The 24,172-nt window shown below is 36.0% G+C and overlaps 1 protein-coding gene across 6 annotated transcripts in view; it reads right to left on the reverse strand.

The window, feature by feature from the left end:
* The window catches only part of KLHL13 (kelch like family member 13), a 159,928-nt gene that overhangs the window by 20,980 nt on the left and 114,776 nt on the right, over nt 1-24,172 (reverse strand). For all 6 annotated transcript variants that reach the window (XM_072955699.1, XM_072955701.1, XM_072955700.1 and 3 more), the window contains one exon: nt 14,536-14,677. In XM_072955699.1, the coding sequence (XP_072811800.1) occupies nt 14,536-14,677 (142 nt within the window). The remainder of the gene's footprint in view (nt 1-14,535; nt 14,678-24,172) is intronic.

Genomic DNA, 24,172 nt, shown 5'->3' on the forward strand with positions numbered 1-24,172 from the left:
TTCAAAAACAGAACTGTATTGTCATAAAAAATCAGGAAGATACTCATACAGATCACTTTCTGATAATATAATGTAATATAATACAACAAGAACTAATAGCAAGGATTATTCTATACCCTTCATATTTTAATGACCCCAAATAAAACTTTTATTTAAAGTTGTGTTTCACAGATTTAAGAAGCAAAAGGCACAACATCCTAAAAGAATGCAGTTTTAGAAATATTGATCCTGCACATATGTGTAATATAAATTTTAGTTTAAACATCTTCTCATCATAATTTTAAATTGCTTTTTAAAGAAAATGCTTGAATCTACAGAAGTAGAACTTCAAAGAGATAATGTAATCCAGCCACTTTCTCTGTGGAGAGAGACATACATATTTTTATTCCAAAAATATTTATACATTATACATATACTTTAGAACAGGATTATGTGTCATCTTTTTCTCTCTCCAACAGTGATTGACATATGTTTTTGTTCACAAATATCAAATCCTTCACAAATGCCCCTTTTCCTTCGTAAACACAAACATTATATATATTCTCCGCTCCGCCCTCAATCTTCTCCATTTTCTGTTGCTAAATCATCTCCTGGCCTTGTTTAGAAAAGCAGAGGTAAAAAGAGATGTCTATTTGAGGGGAATATTTTTATGCAGAAGTCAAGAAGCAGTTCTTTGAAAATTCCCATTTGGAATCTAAATTGTAGTAAGTTTAAGGAGACTGCCTTTCAAATGTAGATGAGCAGATGAGCCCTGGGAAGTACTGAACACAAACACTGTGGGTGGGGATGGGGTGGTCAAGCAACTGAGAAGGAGGGAACCCTCAGCTAGAAGAGGTGAGAGGCTAGGATGTTGGATTCCCCAGTGCTGGGCACATGGTTGGCACTTAACAAATGTTCAATTAATGTTTGAACAAACAAACAAGACTTCACCCAGGAGCCACCCCTTGGTATTAAACACACACACACACACACACACAGAACTTTAATTCTGTAACAAGCTAACTAGAAATCAGGAATTTTATTTGTGAAACTACACTCAATAATAAAACAAATTGTGTTTATAGTGTTTATTTGAGGTAAACTGTAAAGGCTAAGATGAGGGAAGAGGAACTCAACCAGGGTTTGAGGGGAAAAGACTGGTTCCCAAGGGCTTGGCTTTTTTCTCCTTCAGATAAATTTCAGGTTTAAAAAATTGAAATATATGTTTGTTGTAAAAATACTTAAAGATATAAATGGAAAACTAAAAGTCCACCTCTTCCACTTACTGAGAGTAACTACTGTTAATAGCATATATATTTACAGGTCTTTCTACACATATACACAATCTACCTTTTGCTTGTGTGTGTGTGTGTGTGTGTGTATATATATATAGATATGATTTTAAAAAGTAGTATACTATACTAACTGTTAAGCATTTTCAAAATTCAGCTAAGTATATAACATGGACAGCCCTCTATCTCAGTACACACACATCTACTTCATTTCCTTTAAGGGATGCATAGAATTTCATGGGGTTGGGGGTGAGTGAGATACCATAATTATTCATCCATTCCTCTGTGGTTGGTCTCTCAACTTTGCCATTACAAGCAATGCTGCAACTAACCTCCTTGTACATATACCTTCTTGTGTGAATAGATCTGCAGGAGATATTCTTAAAAGTGGAATTACTGGTTTGAAGAATATACACTTTAAAAGTTTTAATACCTACCGGCAAGTTAAAACATATGGTTTATCCTGGGAAATTTATCATTCCTTGGGTACGAGCAAAAGAGAGAGATATCCATCAGATGAGACTAGGTACCATATGCCACCTTACTTTATTTTTATTCATCAAATAATTTTTTGAGCCTTCTTCTCTAAGGTATATATAGACAGTATCTTTGAAAGGCAGTTAGGGCTTATTCAGTCAAAAGCAATGACTGTATCTAATTAGTCATTTTCTTCCACTAAACAAAAGACCCCCAAAACCTTCCTGGCTCATTTACTGGCTCTCCTGCCTGTAGAATATGCCTACGAATATTTTATACTGGGAACTGAGTAATGTTAGTAGGCTTCATTTCTACTATTTATTATTCCTTCTTTTCCCCTTTGAAAAAACGTATAGCTAATGCTTCCTGTGTCATTCTCTGTGTCATTTCTCATTTTGGTCCATATTCCACTAAAACTGCTTGTTGAGGTTTGTACTCAGTCTTCAAAATCTGGACAGTGCAGCTACGACACCAGGAGCTTTTACTCACAAATTTGAGCATTTTGCTTCCCTTTGCACTATTAAAAAAAAATCCTCCAACCTTTCTCAGTACAACAGGGCATCCCCAAAGAGAGAAAGTGGAGGCTCCCAGACCACATTTATCACATTCTGAGTATCTTCTATTCTAGGCTTAATTTATCTACCTTTGGCAAACTGTCTGCTTTTGAGAGGTTTTGCATTTATCTTCACTGCATGTAAAGTAGTTTCCATTTCTATACATTTCATAACCTTTATTTTCAAATGCATAAACAATCCCACTATCCAATTCCATATTTGCCAATTTTATTCCTGATTATTGCTATCTTTATCCAAATAAGATGTGTCAATTCATATTATTTTCATACAGATCGAAATATCTTGTTTGCATATGGTTATCTGTCTATCCTAGCTCTGTCTAAAGAGAAACAAATTAAAGTTCCTTCCACAACATACTTTGTTTGTAAAGAAGTGCACAGTCTTTTTTCTAAACAACTTTTATGGCTCTAATCTTGTGAGGAATGCACACATTAAAATAAAGGGTGGGGTCCTTCTCTTTCACAATTCTCACCTGCAGTCTATACATCTACCTTTTGCTTTCACTCTTACAAATCGTCCCCTCTATTTAACTTTAGGAAGATTCTTGAAGGTACACACTTAAAATGTGTCCTTGTATTATAAAATCATTTTCTCTTACCAAATTTGTACTCGTTCCTCTTGTCAGAATTCTACAAACATTTTTGTCTATTTTCACATGCGAGTCCACTATACCCAGATACAACTCTGTTTTATGCAAAGTTGCTCAAAGTTTCCAGTTAGTCCTTTAGCATGTCTTTAAACTGTTTTTAGTGCTTTAAACTCCACTTCTTTCTAGCCCAATCCTTATCTTAGTTCTCTATTTTTCTATTTTTTTCTGGGTCTTGGGTTCTATTTATGAGGGGATTGTGGTCTGTTCTCAATTTCTTTATTATTTCCCTTTCCCTCTTCTATAAATCAGCCCAAATCTTCTTTCTCATTTCTTCTTCATATCCTTTTGGGGAAAAAAAATAGGCATTTAAAAAAGGCTTCTCTTCTCTGTATTTAACTTACCCAATGTATCAAAACTTTAAATCCTATTAGAGGGAGGTACATATATAATATCCTCTAGGACTGAAACATATTAGATGAGTTTGATAAATTTTAAATGGTCATATTAAAACAGAGGAGGATATGTGCTGACATAACACAACTATAGTATAGAAACCAGATGAGCTACAAATAACATGTGCCAAAAGTTGGTTGGATGTCAACAGTTTTCAAATTAAACATAATGCCACAGTGAAAAAAAGCTAGATTGATACTCTCAGGTATTAAAAAGCAATCTGATAAGCAAATCCTTCCACTAAATTCTGCAACTGGAAATAACTTACTAGCATATTCTATCTAGCTTTGATCAGTGTAATTTTGAAAAGGAAGTGGAGAAAAAAGTAAATGCATCCTGATAAGAGCAATAAAGATCATTAACGGAAAGTACGTTTTAGGAACAAAAATTTAGGAACAAAAAGAAAAGGTTAATGAATGGGTTTACTCCAATCTTTAAGTAAATGTAATGGATTATATCAAAACAATAACATAGCCATGTTTTTATGAGACAGTGTTCATTTAATACAGAGGACAGAAAAGGAATAGATATCAATTAAACTCAGCTCCCATTATATAACACCTGTTAGAGTTTAAAAACTGCTAATAGCTTTCTATCACTGCATTATATCATGATATGAGACTTTAAAGACCTCTCTAATCTGGCCCCAACTCAACTGTGCAACCTTATTTTTCATTATTTCCCTAAATATTCTGACGCATCTTATCATTGGTAAAAACGTAGGCTTACTCCTTTTCCAGTATTTTTGTTTATGCCATTATTTTTCACATAGAATATCTTCCTTCCTTCAAAGCCTAGTTCAAATTTGACAGCCTATGTAAAGCTATCTCTAACGAAATTTCTAAAAGACTTAGGCCCCTGGAGTCTGGGTTGCCTAACTAAGCATTCAATTACAGTTGATCCTGGAACAACATGGGTTTGAACTGCACAGGTCCCCTTATATGCAGATTTTTCCCCAAGAGTAAATACCACAGTACTACACAACGTGCGGTTGGTTGAATCTGCAGATGCGGAACCACAGACACCTAGCACCCATTGTAAAGTTATACTTGGATTTTCCACCTCATGGAGGGTTGGCACCCCTAACCCCCTGCACTGTTGAAGGGTCAATGTATATCCTACAGATTTCTTTTTCCAGGAAAGATGAAGTAACAGGGGGTGAATTTATCTTACTTCTTAAAACAACTCAAAATTAGACAAAATACATGAAAAAAAATGGTTTAAGACTGGATGAAGGATAGGCTTTGTGAAAGAGGAGAAACAAGTTAGACGAGCCCCATGATTGCTTATTCCCTGGAATTTCCAGAGGTCCAAGGAGTGGGAACCCAGGTGAAGCCCCAGCATTTTCCCAGCATTGAGTGTCTTAGGGAGGTCAGGACAGCTAGGTTTGTAGGGTAGTACAAAAGAGGAGAGGTCTGCATGGAGAGAGGGCCATGAGATCTGAAAATAGTCCCCTCTCAAGTACTCAAGTGAGTATTGGTAAGTGCATTTGTCTAGGGACAGAACCACCCAAAAGGAACACAAGAAATGCTCCTCAAGGCTCACCAAGGACTGGAAACAGATCCTATTCAAACCACAAGACTGGTAACCTTACAATTCTAGGGCCTTGGGTAAAGTATCCAAAAGGAATTGGCTCAGGACTGGAGAAAAGTGGCCCTAGAATAAGTGCTGCTCGGGTTCCACCCTGAAAAGCTTAAAAGTAAATTTACAAAATATGTTAATGATAGGAGAATTGGGAAAGAAATCAGAGTGAAAAGTACATGAAACTGATGGTGAGTCCTTCACCCTACACCCTACCTTTTCCCCCAGTGTACCCCATCCTGGACATAAGACATCACATAACCTGGAGGCAGTTATCTGGGAGCAGACAGAGAAAGCTCTATTTCTGGCTGGAAGAGCAAGACAAAAGATCCTTAAAGCTCACAGGGAGTGGAGAAAATCCATTTTACATTCTTCCCTCTACTGTTCTCTTGAGCCCCAGTCCTCAGGCAAGTCCAAGGCATTGGTGGTCACAACAGTGACAGCAGTGACAGTGGTGACAGCAAACTCCTAAAATTCTGAGAGGAATCTTCCTCCTTGTTCAGAGGAGTTGCAGTGGTGCCTCTGCAGTGAATACCTCTCTGTATTCTGACCAGGATGTGGGTTCAGTTGTGGTTGAGTATATGACAAAGCAGGATGAAGCCCCAGCTTTCAGGCCAGGGGACCATAAGGAGAGCCCGAGAGAACTGGAAAGTACTGAGAAGATGGTCAAGACAGACAAGCAAGAAAAAGAGACTCGGCAAAGTTCCATACCATGGAATACTGCTTAACAATAAAAATGCACAAGCTATTGATACACCTAACAAAGTAAATGGATCTCAAAGATATTAGACAACGTAAAAGAAGCCAGTCTCAAGAGCTTACAGACTGTATGATGTCATTTATATAATATGTGACAGAAAACAGATCAGTAATATCCAGGGTTTAGAGGTAGGGATGAGTGTGACTACCAAGGGTAAAAGGAGAGTAGGTTGGGGTAATGAACAGTCCTGTATCTCAACTGTGGTGGTGATTACATGAAACAATATATTTGTTAAAACTCATAAATGTATAGATCAATTTATAAATTCAGTTTTATTGTATGTTAATTAAAAAAGAGTAAAAAGATGGGGAAAGATAGGGCAAACTAACATTAAAAGAAACCTGGCATGACTATACTATTGAACAAAGTAGATTTCGGAGCAAAGAATATTCATTATCAGTCTGATCAAAGATCTCAGCTTCCTCAAGAAACCAGGAAGACAAGAACAAATTAATCCCAAAGTAAGCAGGAGAATGGAAATAATAAAGATCAGAGTGGAGATTAATGAAATATAAAACAGAAAAACAAAGAAATAAAAAAAAAAAAAACCAAAAAGCTGTTTTTTTGAGAAGATCCATACATCTGATAAAACTCTAACGAGACTGATTAGAAGAAAAAGAGAGAAAATGCAAATTATCAATACCAGGATTGAGAGAGGTGATATCAGTAGAGACTCTATAAATAGTAAAAGGATAATAAGGAAATACGAACAACTATATGCCCATAATTTGACAACTCAGTTGAAATAGACACATTCCTTGAAAGACACAAGCTGCTAATGATTACTCTAGAAGAAATAAGCTAAAATGAAACTGAATTTTCACTCTTGAATTCTACCCTACATTTAAGGAAGAAATAACACCAATTCTACAAAAACACATCCAGAAAATTAAGAGGAAGGAACACGTCCCAACTCATTCTACAAAGCCATCATTATCCTACCAAAACCAGACAAAGATAATCAAAGAAAACTAAGACCAAAATCCCTCAATGATCACAGATGCAAAAATCCCTAAAATTTTAGCAAATCAAATTTAATAATATACAAAAAGGATAATACATCATGACCAAGTGGGTTTTTCCCACAATGCATAGTTGTTTTAGCATTCAAAACAACAATCAATTCAGATTATTAACAGACTAAAAAAGAAAAATAAGGCCATCTCAATAGGTGCAAAAAAGCATTTGACAAAATCCAACATCCATTTCTGATTAAAAAAAAAAACCAAAACTCTCAGCAAACTAGGAACACAAAGGAACTTCCTCAAACCTATAGCTAACATTTTACTCAAAGGAGAAAGAATGAATGCATTCCCCCCTGGTATTAGGACAAAGCAAGAATGTACACTCTAATCACTTCTATTCAACATTTTTCTGAAGTTTCTATCCAGTTCAATAAGGTAAGAAAAACAAATAAAAGGTCATCAGACTGGAAAGGAAGAAATAAAACTATATTTATTGGCAAAATGATTGTTTATGTAGAAAATCCTACAGAATGGACAAAAAAGTTCCTAGAACTAATAAGTCAGTTTATCAAGGTTTCAAGATAAAAGATCAATAATCAGTAACAAACTATTTCTATATACTAGCAGCAAACAATCAGAAATTGAAATTATGTATTATAGCATATTTGACTTGCAAGTGGTATGTGCTGGTCCTCTCTTTCACTTCAAAACAGGCTAAATAACCAACCAATCAAATAAGTAAACAAAACACCTCATTTGAGAGAGCAGAGTAATTGGAAGTATTAGAATAACCTATTGTACACTAACCTGAGTATCTGAAGAACTATCCTCAAAAAAAATTATATGCTCATTTCTCTATATTCTAACTGACATTCAGGAAACTGAAATAAATAAATAGTTCAACAATCTGGATTATTTAAGCTCTTTTATAAAATATAACATATTCTAAAATCATTATGCCTCTCTTTCTTATGTTACTAATATATTTTAAAAGTTGTTAATCTTACAATCATAAAATCTTAAAATAGGGTACAGTTCATCAACATGACATGATCAGCAACCCAAACGCCTACCTTAGGATAAGCATTTCGTGAAGTCAGCCCACTGGAAAGCAACACAAGTTAATTTGTATAGGCTTGAGATTACCTATTTTGTTAGCATTCCATTACAAAGATAATAACTTAAGACAATAAAATTAAATCTTTCATGACTTTACAACTAAAATTGGGCAGAGAAAATAAATTGATAAAATGGAGGAAAATACAGAAGAACAGTCTGATAGGTACCAGACTTAATGTGAGAAAATGTCAATTAGGAGGATAGACTTCTGGAGCAGGGAGGCATTTATAAGTTTTATAGGCTTCAGTAAGCATAGTCAACAATCAAGAAATGATTTCTAGTCTACAATTAATATACACTACCACCAGCTGAAACACGCTACTCTAGTTATGGCTTCCTTGTCCTCACAGGGATGTTTCCAAATGGCAGTTAATGTTTTTTTCTCTCTGGTCCATCCACTCAACCCCGTTTTGACAGGGGAGGGGAAGAAGGGCAGGCAGGCATGAAGATATTCTGTGTAATTCTGTGATTTCTATTAAGAATAAAATCTTTACTGTATCATTCATGCCAAATTATCTTTTCTCCTTTAATCCATGTTTTTATACTTATATTCAGTGAAAGCTAAATATTTAAAGACATCATATTTAAAAAGAGAATACAGTTTAGAGCAAGATGAGAAAAAATATAAATACAAATTTACAGTTAGAACACCTGTGCTCCAGAACTAGAACAAATAATCCTAAACTTTATATGGAATCACAAAAGACCCAGAATTGCCAAAGCAATACTGAAGAAAAAGAACGAAGCTGGGGGAATAAATCTCCCAGACTTCAGAGAATATTACAGAGCTACAGTAATGAAAACAGCAGAGTATTGGCACAAAAACAGACATATGGACCAATGAAACAGAATAGAGAGCCTAGAAATAAACCTACACACTTACAGTAAATTAATCTTCAACAAAGGAGACAAGAATATACAATGGAGAAAAGATAGTCTCTTCAGCAAATAGGGTTGAGAAAGCTGGACAGCCACATATAAATCAATGAAGTTAGAACATTTCCTCACACCATACACAAAAATAAACTCAAAATGGATTAAAGACTTAAACATAAGACAAGACACCATAAATCTCCTAGAAGAGAACACAGGCAAAACTTTCTCTGACATAAATCTTAGCAATGTTCTCCTAGGGCAGTCTACCCAGGCAATATAAATAAAAGCAAAAATTAACAAATGGGACCTAATTAAACTTAGAAGCTTTTGCACAGCAAAGGAAACCATAAACAAAACAAAAAGACAATCTATGGAATGGGAGAAAATATTTGCAAATGATGTGACTGACAAGGGCTTAATTTCCAGAATATACAAACAGTTCATTAACTTAATAAACAAAAAAACAAACAGCCGAATCCAAAAAAGGGCAAAGGACCTAAACAAGGAATTCTCTAATGAAGACATACAAATGGCCAACAGGCACATGAAAAAATACTCAATATTGCTAATTATCAGAGAAAAGCAAATCAATACTACAATGAAGTATCACCTCACACAAGTCAGAATGGCCATCATTCAAAAGTCCACGAATGACAAATGCTGGAGAGGGTGTGGAGAAAAGGGAACCCTCCTACACTGTTGGTGGGAATGTAGTTTGGTGCAGCCATTGTGGAAAACAGTATGGAGATTCCCCAAAAGACAAAAAATTGACTTCCCATATGATCCTGCAATCCCACTCCTGGGCACATAGCCAGAGGGAACTCAAATTCAAAAAGACACATGCACTCCAATGTTCATAGCAGCACTATTTACCATAGCCAAGAGATGGAAACAACCTAAATGTCCAGCAACAGAGGACTAGATAAAGAAGATGTGGTATATATATACAGTGGAATACTACTCAGCCATAAAGAAGGATGAAATAATGTCATTTGCAGCAACATGGAGGGACCTAGAGATGATCATACTAAGTGAAGTAAGTTAGAGAAAGAAAAATACCATATGATATCACTTATATGAGGAATCTAAGAAAAGACAAAAATGAACTCATTTACAAAACAGAAACAGATTCAGACATAGAAAACAAACTTATGGCTACAGAGGGAAAGGTAGGGGAAGGTATAAATTGGGAGCTTGAGATTTGCTGATACTAATACTATATATAAAACAGATAAACAACAAATTTCTTCTGTATAGCACAGGGAATTATATTCAATACCTTGTAGTAACCTATAATGAAAAAGAATATGAAAAGGAATATATGTATGTATATGTATGACTGAAACATTATGCTGTGCACCAGAAATTGACGCACTGTAAACTGACCATACTTCAACTAAAAAATAAAAATAATAAATTAAAATGGAAAAAATAAATAAAGGAAAAAAAAAAAGAAAAAAGAAAACCTGTGTTCAAGTCCTAGTTTTTGTACCTTCGTGGCTAAGTGAATTTGGGCAAGCCTTCTAAACTTCCTGAGCTTCAGTTTCCCAATCTATAAAATGAGGATAATAATTATTGTCTTTTCTATTTCACAAAATTGTTTCAAGTATGAATGAGGCAAGTATATATGAAAGTAACTTATAAGTGCTATCCAAATGCATTTATTCCATAAACAATATCAATAAGAGCAGTTAAAAGCATTGAGTATTTCTTCTGTGCCAGGTACTGGGCTAGGCTCTTTATATGTATTATCTCTTTCAATGATAATAATAATATTAATAATCAATAATAATAATAATGGATATCTATTAAGCATCTACCATATGCCCCAGCACTAGGTCACAGGCATACACAAACAGCAGATTAGATTCTAGATCTTGTGGATCTCACTGATATGTGATATTGATGGGCCAAGAGGGAGGACAAGAAGGAGCCATGAACTCTGCCTAGGTTACACAAATTCCAGCTTCAAAAGGAATTGAAATTAGCTGTCAGGGGAACAGATCCAGGGGAAGAAACTGGCCCAGAGAGGATAAAGACTTTCCCAAAGTCACATGTTAGCTGGTAAGTTGTCTTAAATCCATGTCTTTCCCATTGGGGTATCCTGCAGAGCGAGGCTTCTTAAAACAGTTTCTCCCCACAAAACTGTTCCCTTGACAGCTACTTTCAATGACTTTTGAAGCTGGAGTTTGGGTGATTGTTAACTACAACAATGGTAACATTTATACATTAAACACTTCTCTAGCTTGTTCCCTTGACAACCACACACCTAAGACTAGCTACCCCCAAAAAACCAGTCCCTGTTAGTGCTTATACTTAAAAACTCAGTGAGGACATAATTTCAAATAGACTTATAAAGAGATCATACAATGTTTTTCAATTGCAATATAGAGAGGTAGCTCTAGGCCACCACAGAAAATATTATAACATAAAAAATCAGTTGAAGAAAAAACAAACTCAGGTTACTTTCAAACTACCATTCCTACCACCAGTGTAGACCAATAAAGGCTGAGCTAAAACGTGACAGAGCTAAGGGTCCCCTTTTGTGGCACCTGTTTTCAATGATGACATTCACATATAAGAGTAATTACATTTTAAAATTGATGTAGAGTTGATTTCTCATGCTGAGTTAGTTTCAGGTGTACAGCAAAGTGATTCAGTTATATATATATATATATATATATATATATATATATATATATATATATTCTTTCCCAGATTCTTTTCCATTATAGGTTATTACAAGATATTGAATATAGTTCTCTATTCTACATAGTAGATCCTGTTTATCTATTTCATATATAGTAGTGTGTCTCTGTTAACCCCAAACTCTTACTCCATTATATTTTTTGATTATACAGCTTGTACACAAAAGTATCTCCATCATTCATCAGTCTCCCTAATGTCTCTAGACCTTTTGCTATGCGTTTACATTCATATATATGTATACATGTTGTATATTTCTTCTACAAATATGTGGGATTATGCAATATATATTTCCCTGTTACTTTTCAAAAACAGCTTTATTGAGGTATAACTAACATACCATTCAATTCACTCATTTAAAGTGTACAGTTTAGTGGTTGTTAGCATATTCACAGATAGAATGTACAACCATCTCCACAGTCAATTTTAGGATATTTTCATCACCTCAAAAAGAAACCCCAGACCCTTTAGCTATCATCCTTATATCCTCTCATCTTCTCCAACCCTGAGCAATCACTGGTCTACATTCTGTCTCTACAGATTTCCCTATTCTGGACATTTCATATGGATGGACTCATGTAAAATGTGTTCTTTGTGACTGGCTTCTTTCACTTAGCATATGCTTTCCAGGTTCATCCACGTTCTAGCATGTATCAGTACTTCATCTGTTAATATAGCTGAGTAATATTTCATTGTGTGGAGATGCCACATTTGTCCTATTATCTTTTCATTTAATTTTTTCTTTCCATTCAGTACACACAGATCTAGTTCACTCTTTTTAGTGACTGAAATGTGACACAGTCTCAATGCAACATCACTTAAGTAACCATTTCCCTACTGATGGATATTTAAGCTACTTCCAGTGTTTCCCCATTGTAACAGTAACTTGTAATCTCCACATGATATATAGTGAGGAACGGAGAGGCCATCTCTCAGTGGAAGAAGGACCCTGCCTTTCAGGACAGTGCCTCTATAAGTATGTTCCCTGGACATGCAACATCACCTGGGAACTTGTTAAAAGTGCACACTTCTGGGCCCCACCCCCAGAATTTTTCATACAGAAAAGAATGGGTGGAGCCTGGTGCTCACAGTTTCAACAAGTCCTCCTCCTTAGGATTCTGAGATGCAATAAAAATTGCTGTTCTAAATCTCTTTGACTACACTGCAGTGGCTTTCATTATTTAGTTTCAAGTAAACTTTAAAAATTAGTAGGAACACAAACACTGCCTTTAACACCTGGCTCTGGTTGTGGACAGAGTAGAAGTATAGCGGAGCGGTGAGTCTCTATGTTTCTTTAGGGAAAGTACTTGAACATGACAAAAAAACCTCTTCCTCTGTTTTTCTTTAGGAGTATTTGAATATAACAAAAAACCTCTTCCTCTTCCTTTCAGTTAGCTTTTCCTAGCTGTTTGACCCCTCATTCTCTTCCTCTCCTAACCTTAAAAAACCAACAATTAAACCATTTCCGCAGAACTAAGATAACAGGGGATGGGAAGCTTTTCCTTCCTGATCCTCACATTTCTGCGGAGGATACCCATGGGACAACAAACTGTAGCCCTCAGCTCCCGGTAGAAACTGAAGCGTTGGAAAAATGAGATCTCCCTGAATCACAGATGGGAACAAGAAGAAAATGTCGAGGTCTCCTACTCAAGAGCCACATTATGGAGATAAGAAAAACAAATCCCAGGGAAATCACATGACACAGCAAGGCCACACAGCGAGCACAGGCCTCTCTCTCCCTAGGCTTTACTACACTACGCGGTGCACTATATACCGCTTCCCTACGATGGTGCTTGGGCACGAATATACGTGAAATTCATCTGGGGAGATTTCTTTTAAAAATACATTTAGAAGGATTTACTTTCCTTATCTTACTAAGCCGAGAAGACTGATATAATTTACTTATGTCTAGAAGAAATTTATGGGCATCCGGTGTTATATTGTTCTCTAATCCAGCAACACCCACAGAGGTCAGGGAGTATCCACAACAGTCAGAAGCACTTGGACGGCCTCTCCCTAAGTTAAATAGCTCCACATTGCAGCTTTTTGTGTTCTTTTGGCTTTCTATTGTTTTCCTGTCCTCTCCTTTGATGTCAGTTATCACTTCTTACATTTATCAGTGCGTCTGTGTCCAGCAGTCCTCACCCCGACTCCCACACCTACTATTGCCAATGTGAGTTGAGACACCAAATAAATACGATCTTTAGAACTATGATAAAGGTGACAGTAAAACAGGTTGCAAGTGAGGAACTAGAAAATATAGTGTGGGGACTAGTTTTTTGATATTTACATTGGCTGAGATGTAATGAAAAGTCAGTGTTGCCAGTTACAACATTCTGTAAGAAAGGGGCAAGATAGCAAGACCTCCCTTACACAAACAAAACAAAGAGGGAAGTCACAAGATTTTTTTTTAACATGAAGAAGGTATGCAGTTTCCTCCCTCAAGGTTTCGCCTCTGTTTGCTTTTTTTTTTAATTAATAAACTTCATTTTTTAGAGCAGTTTTTTTCCTTTTTTTAAATTGAAGTATAGCTGATTTACAACGTTCTGTTAGTTTCTGGGGTACAGCATTATGATTCCATTATACATACAAATATATTCTTTTTCATATTCTTTATCTTACAGGTTATTACAAGATATTGAATATAGTTCCCTGTGCTAATGGTAGGACTTGGTTTTTTATCCATTTTATATATAGTAGTTTATATACAGTAGTTAGTATCTGCAAATCCTAAACTCTCAATTTATCACTCCCTGCCCCTTTCCCCCTGGTAACCATAAGTTTGTTTTCTATGTCTGTGAGCCTGTTTCTGTTTTGTAAATAAGTTCATTTCTGTCATTTTTTTTAGACTCTACACATAAGTGGTATCCTATGATATTTGTCTTTCTCTGTCTGACTTACTTCACTTAGTATCATAATCTCTAGGTCCATCCATGTTGCTGCAAATGGCATTATTCCTTTCTTTTTTTATGACTGAGTAGCATTCCATTGCTAGAGCAGTTTTAGGTTCACAGCAAAACTGAGTGGAAAGTACACAGAGTTCCCATACACTCCCTGTCCACACACAGGCACAACCCCTCCCACTATCAACATTCCACACCACAAAAACCCTGGGTGGTTTTTAAAGGTACGTAAGTAATGCAAAATGGCTGGCTGAGATTACCTGTAACACCACAGAACTGTGGGTATTGCTGGTAAAGATGCGTGTGGTTCCTGCCTTGGAAGACTGCAAATGGGATGAGAGGCCCATTTCGCTGCTTCCAAGGGACAATTTCATGTGCTGGTCTTCCTCTTCCACTAGAGATCTGAAAAGTTTTTTAAATCAGAAAAGAAGGCAAATTAAAACTTGTCATATAATTCACAATAATGAAATTATTATAGTCTCTCATCTGATTATGTGTCAATCATCTGACTATGGAACCTACTGCGTTTCATTTCACTGTATTGTAGGTTCATACCAGTCCACATCATAGAAGAAATAGATCTGTATGTGTAAAAAGCTTTCCAAGGTCAGAACAGATAAACGAGAACTGAGAAATCAACCTAAAAGCTGGCTCAAAACTATAATCACAAAGGGTTTTTTTTTTTTAGTGCCAGACTAATTGCTTTGGTATTGTGTTGTTCAGGTAGCAATATCATCAAATTGTGTTATTCACAGTTAAAATTAATTTGGAATACTTACTTTTAGAAAGATAGAAGTAATATCTATCATTTATGGAACAGTCACTTAATATCAGGTACTTGCCCAGAAATGTAGACCCATGATCTCATATAACCCTTAAAATAATCCATTGCAACAGGTACTACTATTATCTCCTTTTTATTAAGGGTAGGGAAAATGGGCTACAGAAGAGTTAAACATTCCTTACCTAATGTCACAAAGTTATTACAATGATTGGGCAGGATTTGAATCTAAGTCTAGTTGGCTTCCAAACTCCAAAGAGCCCATTAATAAACACCAGAGGTTAACTGTGATATACGAACACGTTACTACCTCTTGTGTCATTATAGTTCTTCTAATCAACCTCAACTGAACAAAAAATGTTACACATGAAATAACTTCTTTTTCTAGCAGTAACTCTCACTTAGCGGTTTGGGATTATTTAGCTGAATAGTCACAGGGTGGTGGCCTTTCCATCTTTTCAAACAAACATATAATAAAAATAATAAACACAAGCTCTGCCCATGCATATATCACATTAGCAATTTTTCAGGGACCATAAAAAGCATTTGAGAACTTGTGGTCAACAGGTCAGTTGGATTCACAGAGAATATGGTGAAACATTTAATAGATAAAAGGCCTCAGGTTACATTAAAAATTGACCACCATGGCACAAACTTTCATCATTCCTTAGACTAGGCAGACTTGTGTTTCCTTAGGTATACACTACTAAAATTATTTCTGAATCACCTGCCTAAGAGCAGGGAGGCCATGGTTCTGAACGGGTTTGTACACTCATGATGAAGGAAAATGCATTTTCAAGTGCTAGAATTCTTTCTTTTTCCTATTTATTTGTAACTTCCTGAATGTTGAATGATTTGTTTAAGAACTTGAGTCTATCCAATATCTTAAAGATTTCACCTTTATCCCCACCATTCCTACAATCTAAGTTGATCAGTTTTAACAGGAAAAAAAGTTTTAAGACTAGACCATACTTTTAATAAAAGTCCTGCTTTTTGAATTCCAACACCAACCAAATGGATTTAAATCTTGCAGTCATTAGCAAAACTCCTGGCCTTAAGGGTGACATCAATTCTTCTTAACAATATTAGAGCCATAGTATAACCAAAAGATGAATTAATAATATATAGCCATGTTTTATTCAACCCTTATGGATATTTAATAAAGAAGAGAATAATTTAAGTAAGATTTTAACAAGCATAAAAGAAAATGAATATAGCTTTTCACTAGTTTCAGAAACAGCTTTTAAAAAGAATTAAATTATATATATGATATATAACATACATACACTCATGCATACTTTTAGGCAGCTTTTGCAGACAGACATTTAAAATTACAGAATCAATTGGAAAAGTAGGAAATAGATTGATGGTGACTGGTATCCCTAATCAGAAAATTTCCATTCATTTAGAATTATTTTAATGGGACATTCAAGCAGAAAGTTTTATTAGTTTCTGTATTCCCTACACAGAACCTGGAACATGAGAGGTTTGATATATGTCATCTGAATGAATACAGAATCTCATTTCTGTGGATCATTCCAAAGACATTTCTTTATCATGCAGTGCTTTAAATGATCATCAATTAACATTTTTATAGAACCACAGATGTAAAAGAGACAGGAGTAAAGCTGAAATCACATTGCCCCTATGACATATCTGGAAATTGCTTTTTTTTCAAACAAACTGCAGATAACAACTTGTTTACATGTCATTTGTCTCTTGCTCTTAAAAACTGAAGAGCAGAATGTGAAAATGCAGCCCGTTCTTTGCAAGATAATATGTCTGGGTTTCTAACTAATTACTTCCAAAGCTAAAGAAGCCTTCACTAAAATCATCATCTTCATGACTTTTTATCAACATCTTCTGACTTTTTAACATTCAGAACACTCCCTATTATTTCTGCCTCAGTAACAGCACATGCCATGTCCACCTTCTCAGCAGATTCAATATTCCCTTCTATCTCCTTTTCATTAATTTTATTGACTGGGTGTGAAGAGCATTGGAAGGAGGTGAAACCTCTCTGCAAATCCCAAGCCACAATTACATCAAACTGTCCTTAAAGGAATGATTATCTGAGTAATTTCAAGAACAAATAAATTTTTTTAATCTTTTTTTTTCCAAGTCATATGGTTAGAAGTATATAAGTGGTTCTGAGGTGGGGGGGGACGACCAGGGGGATTTTGTCCCCTCCTCTCCTCGCCATGTTTGGCAATGTCTGGAGACATTTTACATGGTCGCAATGTGGTGGGGGAGCAGGGTTGCTACTGTCATCTTAGAGGGATGCTTTTAAACGTCGTCCCACAATGCACAGGAAAGGTCTCCACTTTAAAGGTGTACTCAGGCAAAAATTTCAAAAATGCCAAGGTTGAGAAACCCTGATATAGAGGGATTAACCTCCTAAGGACAATTTTTCTAAAGAAATCTCGTGTTTAGATAACTTCCCAGTCTGGGGGTGGACTCCATGAGTAATGCAGGCAGTCAGAAACACAATAGGATTATCAATTACCACTAACTCCTCCAGGGCTACCTAATAATAGAACACCTCCTCCAGTCCATCAGTTTGAAAAATCAACTGTTTATAGGAGATAAATAGATAACAGCTTTGCAGTTTATAAGACAATTATGCAGAAGAGCTTTTGTCCTATGTAAACTCACGTGATAAGAATAATTTCCTAATTCTGCTGAAAATCATTATTATTTGAGGAGAAAAAAAAATATTTGGAGTCACTTCTACATGCTAATGTAAAATCAAGCAAATCCTGCCCAAACAGCCCCGTTTCATTAATCCTGTGACATTATTCATGAGAGAGACTGTGTTCATCAGTTTTCTTTCTAGAAACGGAATCTTTTTCTTACAATGTCTGTATATTGCTACCACAGCACTCCTGCCCACCCTGCTACCGCTGGACACATATTTTCTAAACAATGACCAACCACAGAGCACAAAAGCAATCTTTCACAAAGTGTCCATGAATCAGTCAACCATACTTGCTCAAAGAGAACAATTACATTTTCAAAGAGCATTAGGTAGAGATAGAGGCATTTTCTGATCGTTTTACTGAAAGCACTGCAAAGGTGGTCAAATCAAACATACAGGGAACACGACATTTCTCTGCACTGCTATTTGAAGACAAAGGAAACAGAAAGTCTAAGCAATTGTCATACTTTTAACAGGGTGATGCTAACATTGTAATGCTGTCTCAAAGCCTTCCATATTTTAAAAGATGGGAAACAGGTGTAAATGATATAAGCACACAATTCATAAACCAATGGTTTCGCACAAATGGTTAACAGAAAAATGTTCAACCTCATTAGTATTCCAGAATATGCAAATTAAAGCAAACCTGTAAATTTATCAAAGAGTAGCATGGAAGATAGAGTCTCAAAATGGCTAGTGCAAACATGTATTAAGCCCCTGCCACCTGCATGGTACTGTTCACCTGATGGATTTTTTAATGAAAAATTTAAAATCATAAAATGTACAAATTCCTTTTCTACTGAACACCGAGACAAGAAGGGACTGTGTGTTACTGGTAGGTGGGCCGCAGCACGCGTGCGCCGTCAGTCTGGCTCAAATACGTTTTCTACAATGAATCATTCTGTAGACGTAATAGTTTGGTAGACATTCTGTAAAGAACAGTGTCTCACAGTTCACTGTAGCAATCAGGTTTGTTGGTGTGATATATGGGGAAAAGTATCCCACAACTGCATTACTTGGCTCCAAAGCCTCCAACAGTCTTAGAACACTCATCAGTCTCCATACCAAAAAACATTTCCCCAAGCCCACTGAAATGAGTACTTCCCTGTTTAAAAAATAAGGTATTGACTTGATAAGTGATAAAATATGTATCTCAATTTCTTGGTTTCTATCACTGCCAGCGCTGGTTCACGTTATACAGAAAGCCAGCGAGGTCAAACATCCTTGTCAAGGGAAAGGGGACATTTTCGTGCTTTTGGCAATTATTAGCATGAAAACACATTAAACACTTGACTTCTTGGTAGATGTTTCTTACACGTATGTGCCAACCCAGGCCCCGGCATGTTCACTTCTTGCTCGCACAGCACATTTCAGCGCTACGCATAAAACATGCTAGTAAGACATATGTACTTGCCGAAAACATGTATTGCCCAAGACTATCAGAACACTTGTCAAACTAGTCCCTTTACTTTCCTGTATTGTTTTTAATTTCTGAGGGAAAAAAATAAATGAATCAGGGAAAAACCAGAAAGGTAAAAAGTATAACAAAGCCCTTAACTTTTCTCTCTTTAGTTCTGGGTCAGTTTCATAGCACTTCATCTTGCTTGTGACCTGCTACATCACCAAGTGGTTAAACCTAGCAATGTATGCAATGCTAGTAATGTAATTCCATGGTAACAAAAGAGCCGGGGTTTCTGAGTTAGTGTCAAAAGTATTATTCAAATACTGCAATTTCCCAGAGTAAAATAGTATTATAACTGGAAGTCAGTGCCAGTGGGTTAGTGTGCAAGAACAGCCACAATAACAAAACAAAACAAGAAGAAAAACAAAAAGAAAAGCCATGAATGGTATTGCAACACAACAAATCAAGTTGGTTAATCAAGGCACTGACTCATGTTTTCCACCACCCACCCCCCAGAAAAATAAAATACACATTTCTCACACTCACAATTTAAAAAGAAAATCAAGAAAAAGGCTTTCTTCAAAGAAGAACTCCCCCGCCATTTGTTTTTCTGCTCGGAAACAGAGACAAGACGTGTCTGCTAGCAGCAGCATTTGCTAAATGAAACATTTCTCGCGATAAACTTGCGTTGGCAGGTGGGGGAAAAATTTAGCCACCTGTTCTCAGACTCATTTGAATATGAGTGCTAAATCTGTCAAGGTATTTCCCTCCCCCATGAGAAATAAATTAAAAACTTAAGATGGTAGAAGTCATTTCCCACTGATTTTTCTATAGATTCAAAGTATGCATTCTGCATTGAATTCTGAAGATGCTAATAACTATCCTACCTCAAAATTTAGAATCAACTTTCCTTCACCTCTTCCATCAAAAACTGAATCACACATATACACATATGCTTTCTCTCTCTCCCTCAACTTCCATTAAGAAAAAAAAAGAGGGAAAGTGTTCTTAAAAATAAGAAAGAAATTTTCCAATTCATGAAGTAAGTTGATATATATAAAATAAGCCTGATATTTCCTTAAAACCTAAAATATTGATGTCCCAACTAAAATGTCATTTACAGTATCATTCCACAAGGCAATTATAAATATGATAGCAACTTCTCTTAATAAGGCGTAATCACTGTTTAAGAAACTATAGAGAACATACCTCCTTAATAAGGTGTTTGCCTGAAAGGAGTCAAGAAAGCTAAAGCTTTGGTTAGTTATTTGTATTTTTAATGACATACATATAAGTACATTACTGTCAACTTGCAATAAATTTGTTAATGGAAATCTTTTGCACAGATGATATAAAAGAGCTGCTAATCTTTCCAAAGCTTTCTTTCCTGCTGCAGCCATACCAGAGTCCACAAAAGAGAAAAAAAGTTCAAGGTGATACGATCAGACTGGAAGATGATTTTCCAAAGTAAAGAAGCTTCTTTATTTGCATATGTCTGTCACATTTAAAATAAAACCACATTAATAAATAGCTGATGTCAGTTTTAACATAGGAATAAGATGGTTTGCCCAGCACCTGCTGTGTACTAGGCATTGTGCCAGACATGTTCTTAATCCTCAGCGCAATCCCATTTTCAAGACAGGAGACTGAAGCTCAGAGAGTTGAAGTCCTCACCATGAGTCTGGTAACTACAATTGGAACCTGAGTCTGATTTCAGAGCCCACGTTGTTCCCCTGATGCCAAGCCCCCAAAAAAACAATAGCAGAGAGGAGAGGCCATAAAGCAACTGATATTTCAATGCTTAATTTATAAACACAAGGAGGATCTCAGAGAGACACATTTTGTTATAGGGAAACAACTTGTTGGTTGAATTAGTTCAGTCTAAAATGACCCATTTTTACCACTCCTTCCATAAGGACAATACCAATGCTCAAAATCTCTCATGCCATTCTCCCAACACACATGGGCTAAGGAGGCAGCATATCCTAGGATATACTCAGATCAAGTTTAGGGAGAACTTTATATTACTGATCTCAACATTTAAAAGAACAGATTCTGAATTCCAAAGCCACCCATCACAATCACAGAAATAGCACCATGGCACAGATGAGGGAACTGTGCTAAACACATGGAATGACAAATGATACTTCAGTAGGTAACGCTCATGGGATGAGAGTTCATTATCAAACCACAAAACACTTGCCCTGAACATCTCAATCCTGCCCCTGAAACACTTGACAATTACTGTTTGCTCCCTCTAGCTACTATATTTCAAAACTTTCGTCTTTCTTCATCTTTTAAAATCCACATGCCAATTATATTACATCAAGTTTCAGGCATCTAGACCAGGAAATTTTTCTGTTTGGAAGCTTGGTTTATATATTATTTCTATTCTTCAAGTTTCTCATTATATTTTTTTCTCATTATATTTTGATGTAATATAGATAATAGTAGATAGATAGATACCTAAAGCAGAAATAAAAGAGTAAGCAAAAGGATGAATGCTACCTGAAACTAATATAACATTGTAAATTAACTCCACTTCAGTTAAAAAAAAATGAATTTTAAATACTGGTTTCCTACCTACTATATAAAAAAGCTAAGTCGAAGTCGAAGCTCCCTTGCTTTAAGAAGCCATATAAAGTGAGGGAGTACATAAGTGTAGTGGTGGCAGGGAGACAGCAATGTGGACATGTGGGCAACCATGACTGCCAACAGTCCCCTTGCCAGTGCACAGAGGAAATAGTTATAATCCTCTGGAAAAGCATTAGCCCTCTGGAAGGCTGATTCTCCCTCTACAGCCAGCCCCAGTCCTGCCACTGAGAAGTCTAGCCATACCCAAGGCAGGGAGCCTGCCTTCTCTTTCTTCAATCGCCAAATGGAAAAAGTGGAATGGGAGCTCCAACACCCAGGCCAACTTTCTATCAAGGAGCTTTTTGCTCCCAGAGGATTTGTGAATCAAGTTGTCATTTTATTCCTATTATCTGTAGCTTACCAACTTTGAAATGTGATGACTGTCCTATGGTGCATTTCACCTGCCTAAAATTTCAGTTTATTAAATATTCAAACATCCAAATTATCCAATTTTAGACTTTATTATAAAGGCAGATTCCACAAACTCAAAACCAATTAGAAATCACTGAGACAAATCTCTTTGGGACTAGGAGAATCATTAATCAAATGGTAACAAATCCAATCCTTTTCTGTCTTTGCTGAATTTCCTCGTTATATTCAACTTCACAAAGTCAATAATTCATGACCAGGTCTTAAGGGAATGTTTATTTCTCTTTTAAAAGGAAATATGATAAAAAACAAAGAGTAAGACTTTCAAACTTAAAAGTTATAGCCAATTGCACTCCATGTTTTAAGAATTATAATTGGCAGCTCTACGAGTCCCACTGATTCTGCCTTCAAAGCCTGTAATAAATGCAACAAATCTCAACCTTGATTTTGCAATGACCTAGAGGCATCTCTAATTATTTCAATGAATACATCAAATCAAAAGCCGTGTTTAATATGATTTAATCAAACCAATGTTTTAATATGACAGCCAATATTTTTAAGACAAGGGAAAGTAATACAAAGAGAAAAATCAGAAGACTCAAAGAGTCTGGGAATCACACTAAGGATAGTTCTCTCAAGTTTGTCTCAGATGTGAAGCTTAGAGAAGCAGAGTCTAATTCCAGTATAATGTTTCATATTAAAATTATTTTCCATTCTGTACCCATCTGCCTCACCATTAAGGTTTTTTTTTTAAATAAAACTTTGCTGTAAGACTTGAAGTTATCCCTCTTGTACAATGCTTACTGTAAAGAAACATAATCATTTCTGACCTTAAGTTCTCAGGTTGTTAGGAGATGAAAAAAATCTTCACGGACACTTACAGCCCACTCACCTATCTACCCATTCAAGCAACATACTCTCAGAGTAGAAATGCAGAAATGGCTTCTGATTTTTTCTCTAAAATACCATCAGGAGTCTCCATTTTACTACAGTCCTAGAAAACTATTTTCATTAAGATCACTACAATGTTCAGTTCCATGTCACAATGCAGTTTCATGATTGAGCTACAGACAGCTCTGCTAATGTAACAAAAATTGCTCTACAAAATAACTTGATAAGATTTTGTCCATAGCACAGTAAAACAGGAAGGAGTCCTTTGGGCAAAGTATTCATGTACCATGACTGTATTTGTTTACTTTGAATATTAAATATTCTTAATAAAATTGGTAAGAGTTTCCTAGAAGGCAGACTGGTTATTTATCTTTTTTGAAGGAGTAGATGCAAATTATAATTCATTGGGGAGTTTGCCACTTTGAGGGCAAGGTATTTCTTTTTAGGAACATTATGGCCTCTGACGAAAAGAGAGTTTGTGCTCTTGGATGGACCTTAAAAAAGAGTTGAGGTAGACCATATCATTTAAACAATATGACTGTAGGCATCAAGCATTCACATTTTCCAGTCATTTAAGAAGAAATTTTAAAGCAAACTGGAGCATTTTCAAACTGCGTGTGTGTTTTGTAGAAGCTATCTATGAATTACAAAGTAGTATGAAGTACTGCCTCGATCTGTTTGAGACAAAGAAGACAGAGGGGTAGTAAGCCAGAGAGAAGCATCCCTTTCCTTCCATCCATACAGTCCTTTAACACAGTATTTCATACCCCAACTGATCATTTCTGACTCTCACAGTGCAGGCGAGAAGGAGACAGAGAAGAGTCACCAAGTAGATGAGACAGTAGGGACAAGGTATCAAAAGTTTGCCCAGCTAGTTGGAAATCGCTAGTCCAAGTGCTACTCCCCTCAACTCCCCTTACCTACAACAGCTCTTTCTTGAAGCAATAAGTCATTTTAAAATCTCAAGAATCCAAATTTTTTATAGATCATGCTTTCCTGAGAAAATTGATTTACTGAAAGGTACTCTCATGGAAATGAATTTAACTTAATAATCATTCCTGGAAGCTTGGTCAGTCAGAAGGAAGTTCAGGAACCTCACATGTATCTAGATGCCATGCATTC

The sequence above is a fragment of the Vicugna pacos genome, chromosome X (assembly GCF_048564905.1).
Source record: "Vicugna pacos chromosome X, VicPac4, whole genome shotgun sequence".
Taxonomy (NCBI): Eukaryota; Metazoa; Chordata; class Mammalia; order Artiodactyla; family Camelidae; genus Vicugna; species Vicugna pacos.